Source organism: Phodopus roborovskii, unplaced genomic scaffold (genome assembly GCF_943737965.1).
Source record: "Phodopus roborovskii unplaced genomic scaffold, PHOROB, whole genome shotgun sequence".
Lineage (NCBI taxonomy): Eukaryota > Metazoa > Chordata > Mammalia > Rodentia > Cricetidae > Phodopus > Phodopus roborovskii.
Genome location: NW_026126603.1, coordinates 292939 through 307495, shown reverse-complemented (window position 1 = coordinate 307495; position 14557 = coordinate 292939). Strand labels below are relative to the sequence as shown.

The following is a 14557-nucleotide window of genomic DNA, read 5'->3' as shown; positions in this document are numbered from 1 at the left end:
CTGCTCATATGGTTAAAGAAATGATCCAAGTGCCTCTTGCACTGTTATATGATATGTACTATCTTTCCCTGTCCTTATGCTTCAGGAGACTCCTCCATTAACCACATGTGGCACATTGGGGCCGCCACAGGAGGAGGATGGTGTCTCAGTACAAGGCTCTTTCAGTGTGCTCTCCTAGATGATTAAAGAATGGCTATAGCGATAATGAACATCCATTTTTATCTGTTAGAATCATGGAAAAGATCCTCTGGTCTTGATCAGGGCCCATGAATCTGCATTTATCAGATGACATCAGATACATCTTTGCCCTTCTCAGAAGAAAAGATACTTCAGAGGTTCAATAAATTGATTAAGAAGTAAACACCCCCAAAGAAAGCAGTATTTTACTTACCAAAGGTATGGTTTTCCCAGATCTCCACGAAGTCTTTTGCACAACCAGGGGATCTCTGAAGATTAAAATCTTCAAAATGGATGGTAAGATAGTGTCCTGGGATGCCCCGGAGATGCCACTCACAAAACACATTGTTTGGATAGGGAAGGGTTGGATATCCAATGCTCTTGATCACTCCATTTTCCCCTGAGACTGTTCCTCCACATGGGGCTGCAAAACACACATACACAAATGATATTCTATTATGGATTACAGAATGAAACCTGTATAATTTAGAACTTTTAGGAGCCAAGTGAGCATTAACAGAAGTTGAAAAAAAAATCTGAAAATGTTTGCTTAAAGTTTTCCTAATATTTAAAATCTACTGTGGATAGAAAGAAAAATACCTCAAATCTACTCAGTGTGAGAAATGGAAGATGACTATGGAATGTCACATTCTGTAACATCACATCCATTCTCTTGGTACAGCATGTAAGAACTATTACTTGTATGTAAATTTCATCCAAGTGGTAGGGTAAAAAGACCTGCCTGGTACCCTTTGCTGCTGATTCCAAACACTGTCTGCACTCTTCTGGAAGGGGCAATGGTTGACCAGTAATTGCTGGTGTCTACCTCTCTAGGTTAACTGTAAGTACATATTGCACTGTAGTAAATAGTATCTTAGAGCTTGAAAATTCCTGTTTTAGTTATTGTTTATCAGTTGAATGTGAGATCTAGATTAACATATATATATATATATATGTATATATATATATAATAAAGCTTAGGATATAAGGTAAATTGTACAGATTGCATACTGAAAACTAGACTTTCTGAGCTTTTGCTGATTTACATACTTTTTGAGAGTTCAGACCCACCTGACACTAAATTATATATGATATGTGGCATTATATACTTGGAGTGAATCTGCAATATATATGTTTATAGCTCATTTTTAAAAATAAATAAACCAAACTCCAGGGGAATAATGTGGTTTTCATTGATGACTGGCTTGGCATTAGATATTTGGAAGGAAAAGGCTGGACTATTCCATGGATGTTTGGTGTTCTAAGTCATCGTACAAGTGTAATTGTGGTAAGGGATAGAAACATAGTTTGATATAACTGAAATACCTTTTATATACAAGCTAGGGAAATATAAAATACTAAAGTTTAAATAAAAATTGCACTTTAATGTAATATAAAGTAACTTAAAAACTGGTGATGACATTGTGAGTTTACATGTAACCTTTTTCTTTCTTCCGAGTCTTAAAATTAGGCAGATGAGAGGCAGGGTGTGGTTAGTCTTTAGTGTTTCCCCAAACCACTGTTTTCCTGTTTGAAAATAAAACATTACCTATGGAATACTTGGCTTTGAATCCCATGTAGCTGGAACCACTGTCAGTGTGGAATTTCAGGTACATAAGTTCTCTTGACGATACCCAGCTACTAGGCAAGGAGTGCCCACACAATTTGGAAAGCACACGTGCACTTGAGTCAGCTCCATCGCGCAATTCAAGGTAGCTCGAAGAACAGCTAGCAGAAATAAATTATCATTTTTACAAAACCAGTTACTTGGACTTATATTGTTAGTCAAGACTTCTTTCTTCAAGGACAATATTTAGTCATCATTTCTGTATTATAAGATAATGTGACTAAGGCTCTTTAAGCTTCATGGCAGTTTTAAATGGGAGATAGTTCTTTACATACTCTGTATTTGTCTTGCAAACATAAAAGTCATTTCAGAAGGACTATGGATTCAGCTAAAGTAGAATTTATGAGACATGATACTTAGGTATATTCCACATGAGAAAGATGGACCTCTCTTGGAAGCCCGATGACTATGGCTACTATGGGTCACAGCTGTACTCTCTATGTTCATAAAAGAAGACAAGCTTTTACTAATGTTTCCTAATAAAGTCAAACTAGAGAGTCAATGCTAGTTTCTGGAAAAACATTCAGTGTCACAAAAATGACGATCAGTAGCTGTGTTGTGACATGCATCCACTCATGTAAATGTAGAAATATTTTAGATAAAAGAATAAACAAACTATAGATCTTTGTGTCAGCTTGTAATTTTGCTTTGTTGTCACAGACTATGTAATTTTCCTTGGTTTTCAGCAGAGTCATACATGCCCCTGAGTAGTGACCCTTTAAGAATCCTGATGCAAATGAGTCTGGGAAATGTAGAGTTCTTGCCTTAGTGCTGTTTGTGGCACTGGTGGCCTCTAGTGTCACACCACACAAATTATTTGTTAAGCAGGTATCTATTACCTGTGACAATATGAGTCTGGAGAAAAAAAAAATGCTTATCTAAAAGAGGTTGTATTTTTTTCCCTGTGGGAGGAAGAACAAATGTCATCCATCTTAGTCACCCCCAGTGTCTCTTGGAGGATGTGTTGAGGGTCAACATGGGTGTAGCTGCCAGGCAAGGCTTTGAGGCTTCAGACATTTACTTGTCTCTTTGTCTCTACATTTTTTGGGCAGGGTACCCGCTGAGCAAAGAAGAAATAAGTTGTCTTGGACATGGCAGCTAAAAAAGTATTAACTTTGGGTTGGAAGAACATTAAAATTTAGGTGACCTACTTGGGTGTTTCTTCAATATTGAATTGATCTTCAAACTGGAGCTGTATACTTTTCCCAGAAGGAGCCTCTAAGATCCAAATGCATTCAGCATTTTGGGGATAATTAGCAGGGTAGTTCGGGGAGGTCACATATCCATCCGAGTCGGCACCGTGAATATAGATGTTGCCTCCACAGGCTGTCAAGAAACAGTTAAATCAATCTACAGTCTGGGGAATGAGAACATAATCAGCTACACAATTGCTGTGTACAGTCAATTTGTCTTTATTTTTCCTGTCATCTGAATTATCTTCATGTTCTTTTTAAGCAAGTAAAATTTGACTTTCCTATAAAATGAGATACCATGTATGTCCCTCTTTATTCTGTCAAACCATCTAGTCTGTTTTGTTGTTGTTGTTTTGCTTTTTTAGGGGGAGTCAGGTCAGGTGTTTTATTTTGAAATGTGTATATGTGTGGGGTTGCTTGTTTGTTTTTTAATTTGATTTGATTTTTTACCTTTTTTGTATGGGTGTTTTGTCTACATGTATGTCTATGCACCACATGCATGTTTGGTGCCATTTGAGGTCAGAGAGTTACAGACAGCTGTGAGTTGTCACATGGATGCTGGGGATTGAACCCAGGTCCTCTGGAAAAGCAGCTATCACAGCTACCACTCTTAACCACGGGCCCATCTTTCTACCCCATTTGTTTGCTTTTTGAGATAGTCTTGGCTAAACCCTGTCTGTCTACGTCACCAAGGCTGCCTTGAATTGTTGAACCTCCCATTATAGGCACACACCACGATGCCCACATCCAAATTATCTATTCTGATTGAAGATTGTATTTTTCATTAAAGCTAACAAAATCATAATGCAAAGTATATGCAGCATCACACAAACACATAAACTGAAGCTCTACCAAGTTGATTGCCTTGTACAACTTCCAGGATTGCAGAGCTGGACTGTTGTAGTCTGGAGTCAAATCATCTTGGACTATCTTTAGCCTCCTTAGTAGTCACTTATTGTCCACCTGTGTTTGATCTAATGTCCATTTTCATGGCTATTAGGTAAATCCTTTTGAAATACTAATAGATTGCTAGCCTCACCAACCCAAAGGTTAGGAATGTCATACGAGCACCTGAGGACAATAGAAATTTCCTTTATTATAAGCCATCTGCCTGTTGTTCCCTCCAATGTATTTGAAAAGTGCCTTGATCTAGGACTTTCTTTTGTTCTGTTACTATAAAATCTCCATGAAGTCGTTACTATTTTGGAACAAAGCATTTGAGGATGACCAAATATGGTCAGTCATATTTGGAATCCAGAAAAATATTCTTTATTCCCTTTTATATGAGAGCTGTGCTTCTGCATTAATAAATACACCTTCATCATCACTTAGATGACCAAGGAAGTATGCAAGCAGCCATAACTTCCCATTGAAAACTCAGGTCAGTGAGCTTTCACCTACCACAGTCCTGGGATCTCAATATGTTTAAAGTCAGGAGAGCACTCCTCCACTGCTGCTGGGAGTGAAAACTAGCACAGCCATTTTTCAACATGGCAGTTTCTAAGAAAATTGGAAATCAATCTACCTTAAGATCCAGCAATACCACCTTGAACATTTACCCAAAGGATGCTCAGTCATACTACAAGGGCATTTGCTCAACAATGTTCATAGCTGCATTATTCATAATAGCCAGAACCTGGAAACAAGCCAAATGTCCCTCAACTGAAGAATGAATAAGGAAAATGTGGTTGGTACATCTGTGCAATGGACTCAGTGGTTAAAAAAAAAAAATGATGACCTCATGAAATTTTCAGGCAAATGGATGGTAAAAACCATCTTGAGTGAGGTAACACAAATTCAAAGAACAAACACAGTATGTATTCACTCATAAATGAATATTAGATATAAAGCAAAGGATATCAGACTAAAGTACACAGATTCAGAGAACAAGATATCAAAGAGCACCCTAGGAAGGTCACATGGGTCACCCTGGAAAGAGAAATTAGATGAAATCTATAGGGCAAACTGGGGGCAAGGAGTGATAAGGGGGAGGGGAGGAAGGATGAGAACATGAGGGAATGAGATGGCCTCAGGGGAGAGAGATATGGTAGAAGAGCAATGAAAAAGATATCTTAATAGATTGAGTCACTATGGGCTTAAGGAGAAACCTGGTGCTAGGGTAACTCTCAAGAATCCACAAGGAGGACCCCAGCAAAGACTCCTAGCAATAGTGGGGAGGATACCCTAACTGGCCTACCTCTGTAATCAGATTGATGAATACCCGTCATCATAGAGCCCTAATCCAGTCTCAAGACTGTTGAGCAATCTGCTAGTTACTTCTCAAACAAACTTCAGCAGCCATTCAAAGAATCTCTTGTTAAACCTTCTCCCTTATCCCTGTATCTATGTTTGGATTCTTAGTACTACATGCAATTATATTTGAGACAGAAAACAAATCATCTAAGGGTCGTGCCAACTTTTAATCCCTCCTTTGTTATGCTTCAGAATAAATTCATTTGCAACTGTCAGCTCTTCCAATGACACTCCTGTATCTCTGGATCATCTTCCCTTCCCATCTACTCCCTTTAGAATCTTACTGTACTTACATATCCAACCTCTTCTTTCTCCTCTTCTCCTCTCTTACTCCTTCCTCTATCCTTTGTTCATTCCTTCCTTTTACTTTTCCTTCCTTCAAGTTTATCCAGCATGCTTATTTCACCCCCTTGTCTCCTGCAAGTTGTATACTCAGATATGTCTTCTCTATAATTATGGTATGATACCTATTGCATTTAATATGATTTCCTTCTTTCCATCTGTGACTCTAAGCGTATCAAACATCAAACTCTTCTTTTACTTCTATTCGCATTCCTTCTCAGGCATCTTGTGTCTCCTGCCAGGGCTTCTGGACAGTGCTGACGAGCCCTGGGAATCTTTCTGCAGGTCTTCTACCTTTCCATTCCAAAGAATTCCTTGGCTGTCTCATATCTTCATGGTTTAAAATGCTACCCACACTCTATCAGTCCAGGCTAGACCAAACCTTCTCATCTCCTTTTTCCAAGCCTACCAGACATCTTCAGGGTATGTAATTCAAGAATTTCAGGATGAACATATATCAGTCCTGCACCTTGTTTGCACCTAGCTGTTACTCATACTCTTTCATCTCCTCTCTCTGCTTCCGTCTTCAAGCGACCTGAAAATCCACTGGATTCCCTACTTACAACATCTTTCAACATGGCCTCTTCCCTACTTTCTTACTGACATTGCCTTAGTTCAGGACACTTTTATCTGGGTTCTTCCTTCTTCCAATCATGCCTCTGTTTATGTTTCCATTCAGTTCAAGCCAGAGCACTTTGCATTTAAAGCTTTCAGTATTTAAACCTTATCTTTGGGCAGTTCTAATAGGCCTTAGCATCAAGGCACATGTGCGGTTCATCACCAGAGTCACCTCCTTTTGACCCTATTCTCCCACACAGTAAATTCTTGAAAAACTAATTTGTCTTCTAATGCTGAGCTGTTTCATGTTACATTAGTCTTTGCTAAAGTACAAATCTCTGCTCACTCCTTTCTTCTCTGATCCCATTGGTTGAATAGATCGTCTCTGATGTGGGATGTCCTTCTATATGCCACGAATATGCATTGCTTTTATTGGAAGATGAATAAAGCTTTTTAGGACAATGGGCAGGCAAAATATAACTAGGTGGGAATTTCAAACAAAGATGCAGAGAGAAGGAAGATGGAATCAGGGAGATGCCATAAACCCACCAAAGGAGTAACATGCCAGAACATTATTGGTAAGACATAGCCTTGTGGCAATACACAGATTAATAGAAATGGGTTATTTTAATTGTGAGATCTAGTCAGTATAAGCATAAGCCATTGGCCAAAGAATTATAAATTTAATATTAGCCTCTGAGTAATTATTTCATAAGTATCAGTAGGTACCCAGTAGAAAGGAGAGAAACTGGTCCAGTGGAATTGGGTGAGACAGAGAAAATATCCAACTACACTTTATCCTGTAATTACAGATCCTGGAGCATTTTTCCATCTGGAACTTACTATGTTGCACAATAACTGCCTCTGCTTGTCTCCTTCATTGCATGGAGTCTCTTGATGGAACTAGTAGTGTGTGCAGTGTGAAGCTCTTTAGAAATGTTTAGCTAACTAATTAACAAGCCAATGAATCAGGTGAGAATAAAAGACATTTAGCACAAGGCCATAGAAAACTCAATCAACTACAGAGGAGACAAAAGTTTCTGGGGAAAGGTGGTATATATAAAGCTCAGCAAGTGATGCTAAGAGCTATTCACACAAAACATAATTTAAGACATAGGAAATGGTATGAGGTAGACACAATGGGAAGAGACAGGGAGAAGTCTGGCTTAGGAAGTAGGAGGAGACAAGCAAAGCATGACCATATTGCTTGGGGCTTCTGCAAAATAATTTTTAAAACAAAAAGACCTTTGTTTGATCTTAATATTAAGAACAGTCATATGTGTGAGGAAAGGCAAGGAGATGATAATGGCAACTAGCATAGATGCATGACTGGTGGGCCTAGAAAGGAGCTAAGAAGGAAATATACTTAGTCCATCTGAACTTTCACAGAATTAAGGTTAATCCTATCATTAACAAAGTAGAAAAGTGGGTCTTGCAGGGAGTTTAAACCAGCCCTTTCAAACTCACTATGAATCCCAACACGAAGGCAGGGATATAAGAGAAAATTTCAACCTTGAACAGCAACACAGCTGCCCTCAGATTGTTAATAGCGCTTAATGCACTAGGAGGTGGACTGCACACACTGCTTGTCTTGGGCCTTGCACAAGTTGTAAATGCTTTGGGGGGATGATTAATAGAGATTTCTATTTCCTTCTCTTTTCACAAATGAAGAAATGATGCTGCCATTCTGAATTCTCTCACATCTTGTGTAGTAAAACACAAGATTTCTGTTGGGCACATGCTTACAATTCCAGTATTTGGGGCATCAAGGTAGGAGGATCATGGATTCAAGGTTACCTTCAGATACAGAGAGAATTCCCAGCTCCCTTGGGCTATATGTGGCCCTATTTCAAGCAACAGCAGCAGCAGTAATAGCAACAACAAGAAACAAAACAAAACAAGCAAAAAAATCCATTTTCATTACGATCAATTCACCTTTTGAAGCATATTCAAGAATCTATGATATTGAATTTGAGGGGACAAGTAGAGATTTAGTTGTGCTAGTAGAGCATTTAGTTAAATGCTATTAAAAAGTAAATGTCATAAAAATCAAATCATTACAGTAAAATTAAATACAATTGTAAATAAGCATAATTAAGTAAGGATGATTACATAAGGATTGCTGCTGCACCACAATAATACATGAGTAATAACTGAATGAGTAATAATAGAATCATAGACCAGCATTTACTACAAAGGAAGAACACAAAGGATGATGAAGGGGGGAGGGTCAATCAAAGCCTTTACTGTGCTACAGTAACTAAGTTTAACTTAGACATTTCATCATAGAAAGAGTTTAATATTTCAGGGGCCCATTAAGATCAGTTCATTTTCTACACGTGGAAAATTCACTTTGCCAGTAATTGGAAAAAAACAAAATAAAACAAAACAAACAACCTGGAAAACTCAAAGCCTCCTTTACTCACCTGTAAAGTAGAAATGACTACACTGTACTCTTCTTTACAAGCATCGTGCAGAATAGTTAGTGTACAGTGGCAGCATGCTCTAAGTCCTGGATTGATCATAGGCAGCTGTTCTTATTAATGCTACAACTTTTACCTCAGAAAATATGGCATTTTTCCCCTAAAATCTATCTCAACCAAAAAAAAAAAAAAAAAAAAAAAAAAAAAAATCAAGCAATCTCAGGCTAAATTTAGATATAATTCTCAGGGGAAGTACTTACCTAAACTCTTTGCTTCATATTTGATCTTAAATCCTTGCCCACCATTACTATTATCAGAAATGAATTGAACAAACATTTCATTGTCTGAGGTGAACAGAGTTGATGGAGTATAAATTCCACAGAAACGACCATTTCCTCCAGAGGGTCCCAAGGGTGGAGAATGGATATCTGGTCCATTTCTTAGCTGGAAAGAGATTAAAATTGTGCAACACCCTTTATATTGCAAAAGAATGTTAAATGTCCTACCAATTTGCATAATAACAATGTTAAAATTAAGTCTGCAGAAACAGTTAACACAAAGAGTAACAAGCATGACCTACCATCAAATAATCCCCCTGGCTGCAAGAAGAGTCTCCATTTTGAATCTGGAAAGGTTGCTCAAAATGAACAGCGATGGTCAGACCACTCTGGACCAGAACATGCCAGGAGCAGTTGAGATTGGGAAAGTAGGTATCTGGGTACTTGGGGGATGTGATAATCCCTCTGTCTGCATGCAAATATCCACCACAGCCTTCCAAAGAAGAAAAAGAAAGGTAGGTTATTTAAATAATATTGACAATGAGGTTTTCCTACTTTTCTACCCACCCCAAAATTGGGGATTTTTAAAATGTAAGCAACAGATGAGGAATTTGAAACTGGGATCAAAGTATAAGAAATTACTAGAGGCACAACCACTAAATGAGCACACACTGTTGGATACTGACAGTGTTGTGATTAAGATTAAAGCCATGGAAAAAAGACCATTTATTTAAAAAAAAAAAAAAAAAAAAAACTGGCTTTACAGTATACTATGTGAAATAGTAGTAAGTAGTAAGTCCAAGAAATAAAAGTGAGGGGAAAACATACTCTGATGCTAGGGAAGTTAGAGAGTTAATAGCTGAGCAGAGACCTGGATGGAATAAGGAATGAAACTAGGCAAGCTTAGCGAAGACAAACATTGTAATCTAGAAAACAGTGTAAAGGCTCGATGTGATAAGAGGGGAATCACTGGGACTCAAGCTAGATGAGGTAGCATAAGCAATTCAGAAAGTAGCTTAGTGAGCTTATATAAGAAACAGAGCAGACTTACTCCACTGTGTAAAAATGGAAAGGCATTGGAGATCATCTGTGTATCTATCATCTATCTAGTAATCTACTCTGTCTAGTAATCTACTGTCTGTCTATCCATCCATCCACCCATCTATCACATCTATCAATCAATCATCTATCTATGCATCTGTCATTTTTTATCTGCTTGTCTATCTGTCTATAGATTTGCTATATCTATATTAGACATTGGGAGTTCAGGAAGAATGGTGAAGCAAGCCTTAAGTTGTCATCGTCAAGTACTAGGCAGCATATCATCAAGTACATGAAGAAACTTCACACAAGTTAAATTGCAGAGGCAGACATTTGTTTGAGCTCTAATTCCAAGGCTCACTCTTGATCCTCTGCATAGCCTGCTTCCATTGAGTGTAAGGTAGATCAGTTTCCTATGATTGCTCTGTTCTGATAAAAGCTATATCTAAACAGGAAAGAAACTACTAGATTAATTTTAATATTAGGTTAAGAATCCATTTAAATTTTTTTTCAAAGTGACCGTCTTTCAGTACTACATAGACAATGTTTTTAAGTTAATCTAGCTGAGCTTCAAAGTTATTACAGACTTCACATGCTGTCAAGTATTGAGAAATCTCAATGATATGACACATTAGAGCAGTTCATATACTACATCCATTCTATGACTTCTCAAGCCCCTATGATTTCAACCAAAGCCTTCATATAGGTCTCTCCTATGTCATGTTTACACGCTATTTCTTAAGTTGGATAAGCATGTATCTATAGTTCCTTAGATGGGCTATAAATGTGTAGTCTCTTCTAGTCCCAACTCTTAGCCAGGGTGAAAGCTATTTGAAAGATCTTTTTCTTGTGTCTACCATAAGCACACTTCTCACAAAGTGGGGAATGCCACTCAGCACCTGAGAGTAAGAGACACTCTTGTACAACTGGACAACTCTGGTTTGTCTGTGGACTTGGTACCTTACACCATGATGTAACAGGTATCTGCGACTTGATTTATAACTTGTGTCTTAGCATGGGAAAATAAGGTGGGTGATTAGGTAGAAAGAGAAAAGAAGACTAGAGGAGAGGGAAAAGGAGGGGAGGGGAGGAGAAAGACAAAGGGAGATGAGAAAAGGGGAGGAAGGAGAAATACAAGAAAAAGAGGAAAGAAAGGTGCACAAAAGGACTTTGCATACACATCCCCCATGGAGGGATAACTGCCTTAATCTAGAGACAGGAGAGAAGCCCTAGTCCCTACTTCACAGGACCTGTCAGATCTACATGACCCCAACTGGATGGCATTCCCCTACACATGGAATTGGGGTGGGGGGATGGGAGGGGAGGGTGTTTAGAGCTCATGTGAGAGGGCAGAGAGGGTAAAAGGGAGGGAAGGAGGGAGGGAAGGAGGGAGAAGGGAAGGAGGGAAGGAGGGAGGGAGAGGGAACTGGGATCCACATGTAAAATAATAAATTAAATTAAAAAAATGCTTTGACTCCAAAATTTAAGTTCAAGGACAAGTTACTGGGGAAAAGGATTTCTATTTTTGTTTCCACAGAAAATGAAAAGATGTGGATTCCTTCCAGACTAATGTGGTTTTATCAAGCCAGACCACCTGAAACAGAGTACCAGGTGATCCTACATTCCAAACAGCTGGACAAAACAGCCCTTCAGACTACAGCCAGGATTTCTGAATCTTCTTCGAATCCCCCATGACAGTGCCCCTTACCAGCAGGAAGTAGTTTGGAAAGAACGACACCCAAATTCCCAAATATTGTGTATAAATGTTTGTTTTCATTTAAATGGACTTGGTTATATAAAATAAATAAATAAATAAAAGAATTGAGAGAAAAGAAAGGTAGGGAGAAGAGAAAAAGGGTGAAGGAGGAAGGGTAAAAGGGAGAAAGAGGAGTGGGGAGGAAATTAAATGGAAATGTTTGGCCACATTACTCTTGTGAAAGGAGGCGTTGAAGCCTGCGCTAGTGATGCTGGAGTCTGATGTAAAGCGGATGTACATGTACTCTCCAGTTGACCGGATGGGCCCGGGAATATCTCTGCCACACAGGACAGCCAACTGCGGGGATAAGTTATTGTCTCCTGTGGCCAAAGAAGGAAAATGTCAGTGCAAAAAATAAAGTCGTAAGAATCCACTTCCCCATCATTTGCAGCCCAGCCAGAACTACTCACATATTTTTCCCACAACACCCAAGTTCCTAGGAGATAATAGTGTTCTCAGTAAGAGAGACAGTCAGCTTTATATTGCCCTGGCTCCAGCTTGTCATGATCTGCCTGCCCTTTTCTTAACCCTTGTCAATAAAAACCTTTGGGACAAGTCTTTCTGTCTTCCTAAACCTGGCGGCCAGATCTTCCTGGCACTAAAACTCAGAAAGTACGGAGCTGAGTCTGGAAAGTGATCAAGGGCCATGTTTATGTGAATGGGAGTTACAGAGTCTAATCTCAGCTACTGTGGTGGCTGAAGACCAGTTATCCCAGGAGAGAGAAAAACTGGTCCCTCAGCCTAGATCTGAGTTCATAGAGGTTGTTCACAGGGAGGCGAGGAAGCTTCATTTGACCATTGCCCCACCCAACAATTATTTCATTTTTGATATTTTTAAATTTTTGTTTGCTTTGTGGCAAAAGGACCATGTTTATGTGGAGGATGAGAAAAGTTGGCCTCAGCAAGTGTTGTCCCCAGGAAGAGACACAAAAGGGTGTCAGGTTATGTGTGGCCCCTTTTTCTTTTGCTTCCTTTGGATATACATATCCATCAAACCAACTGTCAGCTGTCTCAACCAGAAGCTGACTCTGATTCTAGCAGACTCAGAGTCATTCATTGGCTGGGAAAATGATGAAGGCAGAAAATTGGCAGATTTCAATCTTTAAAAAAATAAGAGAATTTGAAACATGAGGAAATGTGCTTTCAACAACCAGCAAACCACACACACATACACACACACACACACACACACAGTGAATACATAAATATATATGTATGTTCAAAAATGCTGAGAAGTCAGTTTCTACTTTTATATAACTAGCAATACACTGACAATTATAAATAAGAACTTTTTCAAGAAGCTTGGAACAAAATTTTTGTTGACTTTCTGTAATTATCAAAGCTACAAAATTTTGGTTCATTTATGTCACACATGTTGTACTTCTCAGTGACACTGGGCCTTACCTATTAATTTTTAATTATTTTCTAAGTACTGATGAAACACATGTTTATCCCTACATGATTATTTATTTAATTCATTTATCAGTTGTTACATAACTTAGTAACTATAGTATTTTTCACTCATCTTTCTAGTCTCCAAAACTAATTCTGGGGCATTTTGATAAAATTGCAAATAATAAACATTCCAATTTCAGACCCAAAACACATCTCTAAAGGGGAAATAAGTCTGGGAACCATAAATATCAGGTCTAGAAGACAGTTTGGTGATTCCCTAGGCCAGCCCGACTATCTTAGAGATGTGGAAACAGGTACTAAGATTATAAAAACCTGACATTTATTGAGCAGTTACTATGAACCCTTTTAAGTGCTTACATATGGTTTCTAAATTTTTTCTTCACAAAAAACAGTTAGGTAGGTATTATTATCTTCATAACCAGAGAAGGAGCCTTATGAGGGATGCAAGTTTGGTTACCATTTGTAAGGGCACAGAAGTCAACAATGACTCTAACCCTGGCAGATTAACTCTAGCTACCCCAAACTTCCTCTACAAGATGATATGTCTGGTAAGACTACAAGAAGGAATTACTGGTTGATTATATTTGGTTTTGAGACTGTCCTGATTATTCCAGGCTCAAGTTAAACCCACAAGGTAGCAGAGGATGACCTGGAACTTTTGATCCACTTACCTCCATTTTGGGAATCCTGGGATTACAAGTGTGTGTGGCATTGGGAACTGAACTTCTTGAATGCTAGGCAAGCACCCTATCAACCAAGCTGTATCCAAGTCCAGAATTACTGACTTCTGATATAATATTCATCTCCCTCTCTCTTCTCCTTCTTTCCTCTCCCCATTTATTCCTTCCATCCTTTTCTGTCTTCCAAAAAATACTTTTTATACTCTGCACAGTTCTATGATTTTGTTTTGCAGAATATTTAGTAATAAAATTTGGTGTGTGTTGTCTTTAAGAAAATGATTTGGTTTTGAACAATAAAAAGGAATCTTAGCTGGGAGACTGCTGCAGGACCCTGTGCCATCATTATGGCCATGTGCCAAGGATTTATGAGGACTGACCAATTGCATATGATGTCTATGTCATTATTTAATGATCAATGAACTTTGTATATTTGCTTTGGAATGTCAAACATGCCTACTAATCAAAAGCAAAATAACTAGTGGGGCAAAAATCCAAATACATAAAATAATAGGAAAGTAAAATTTAATTCCATAGAATTTTAACACAGTGGAAGAGGAAAAAAATATCCAAAATACCCAACAACTGAAAAGGTACTCAAAATATGTTTTTTTTTTTTTTTTTGGAAGCAAAAATCAGATGAAGAAGGAAGGAAACTATAAACCATCTATTCATGGTCATGAACAAAAGAGACACGTGCATCTGTTACCCCACTGATCTAAATACTTTTGTTGTTTTGGCACAAAGCGCAATTTCTGAGCTCCTTCCATTCACCCTGTGAGCAAGAAAATGGATATATCATCTCAGCAGAGTCTA

At 38.3% G+C, this 14557-nt stretch overlaps 1 protein-coding gene across 1 annotated transcript in view; it reads right to left on the bottom strand.

The window, feature by feature from the left end:
- Positions 1-14557, bottom strand: part of Cubn (cubilin) — a 202139-nt gene that overhangs the window by 57131 nt on the left and 130451 nt on the right. Inside the window, 6 exon segments of the mRNA XM_051205896.1 lie at positions 392-601; positions 1727-1905; positions 2956-3130; positions 8834-9017; positions 9154-9344; positions 11822-11968. Coding sequence (XP_051061853.1) covers positions 392-601; positions 1727-1905; positions 2956-3130; positions 8834-9017; positions 9154-9344; positions 11822-11968 — 1086 coding nt within the window.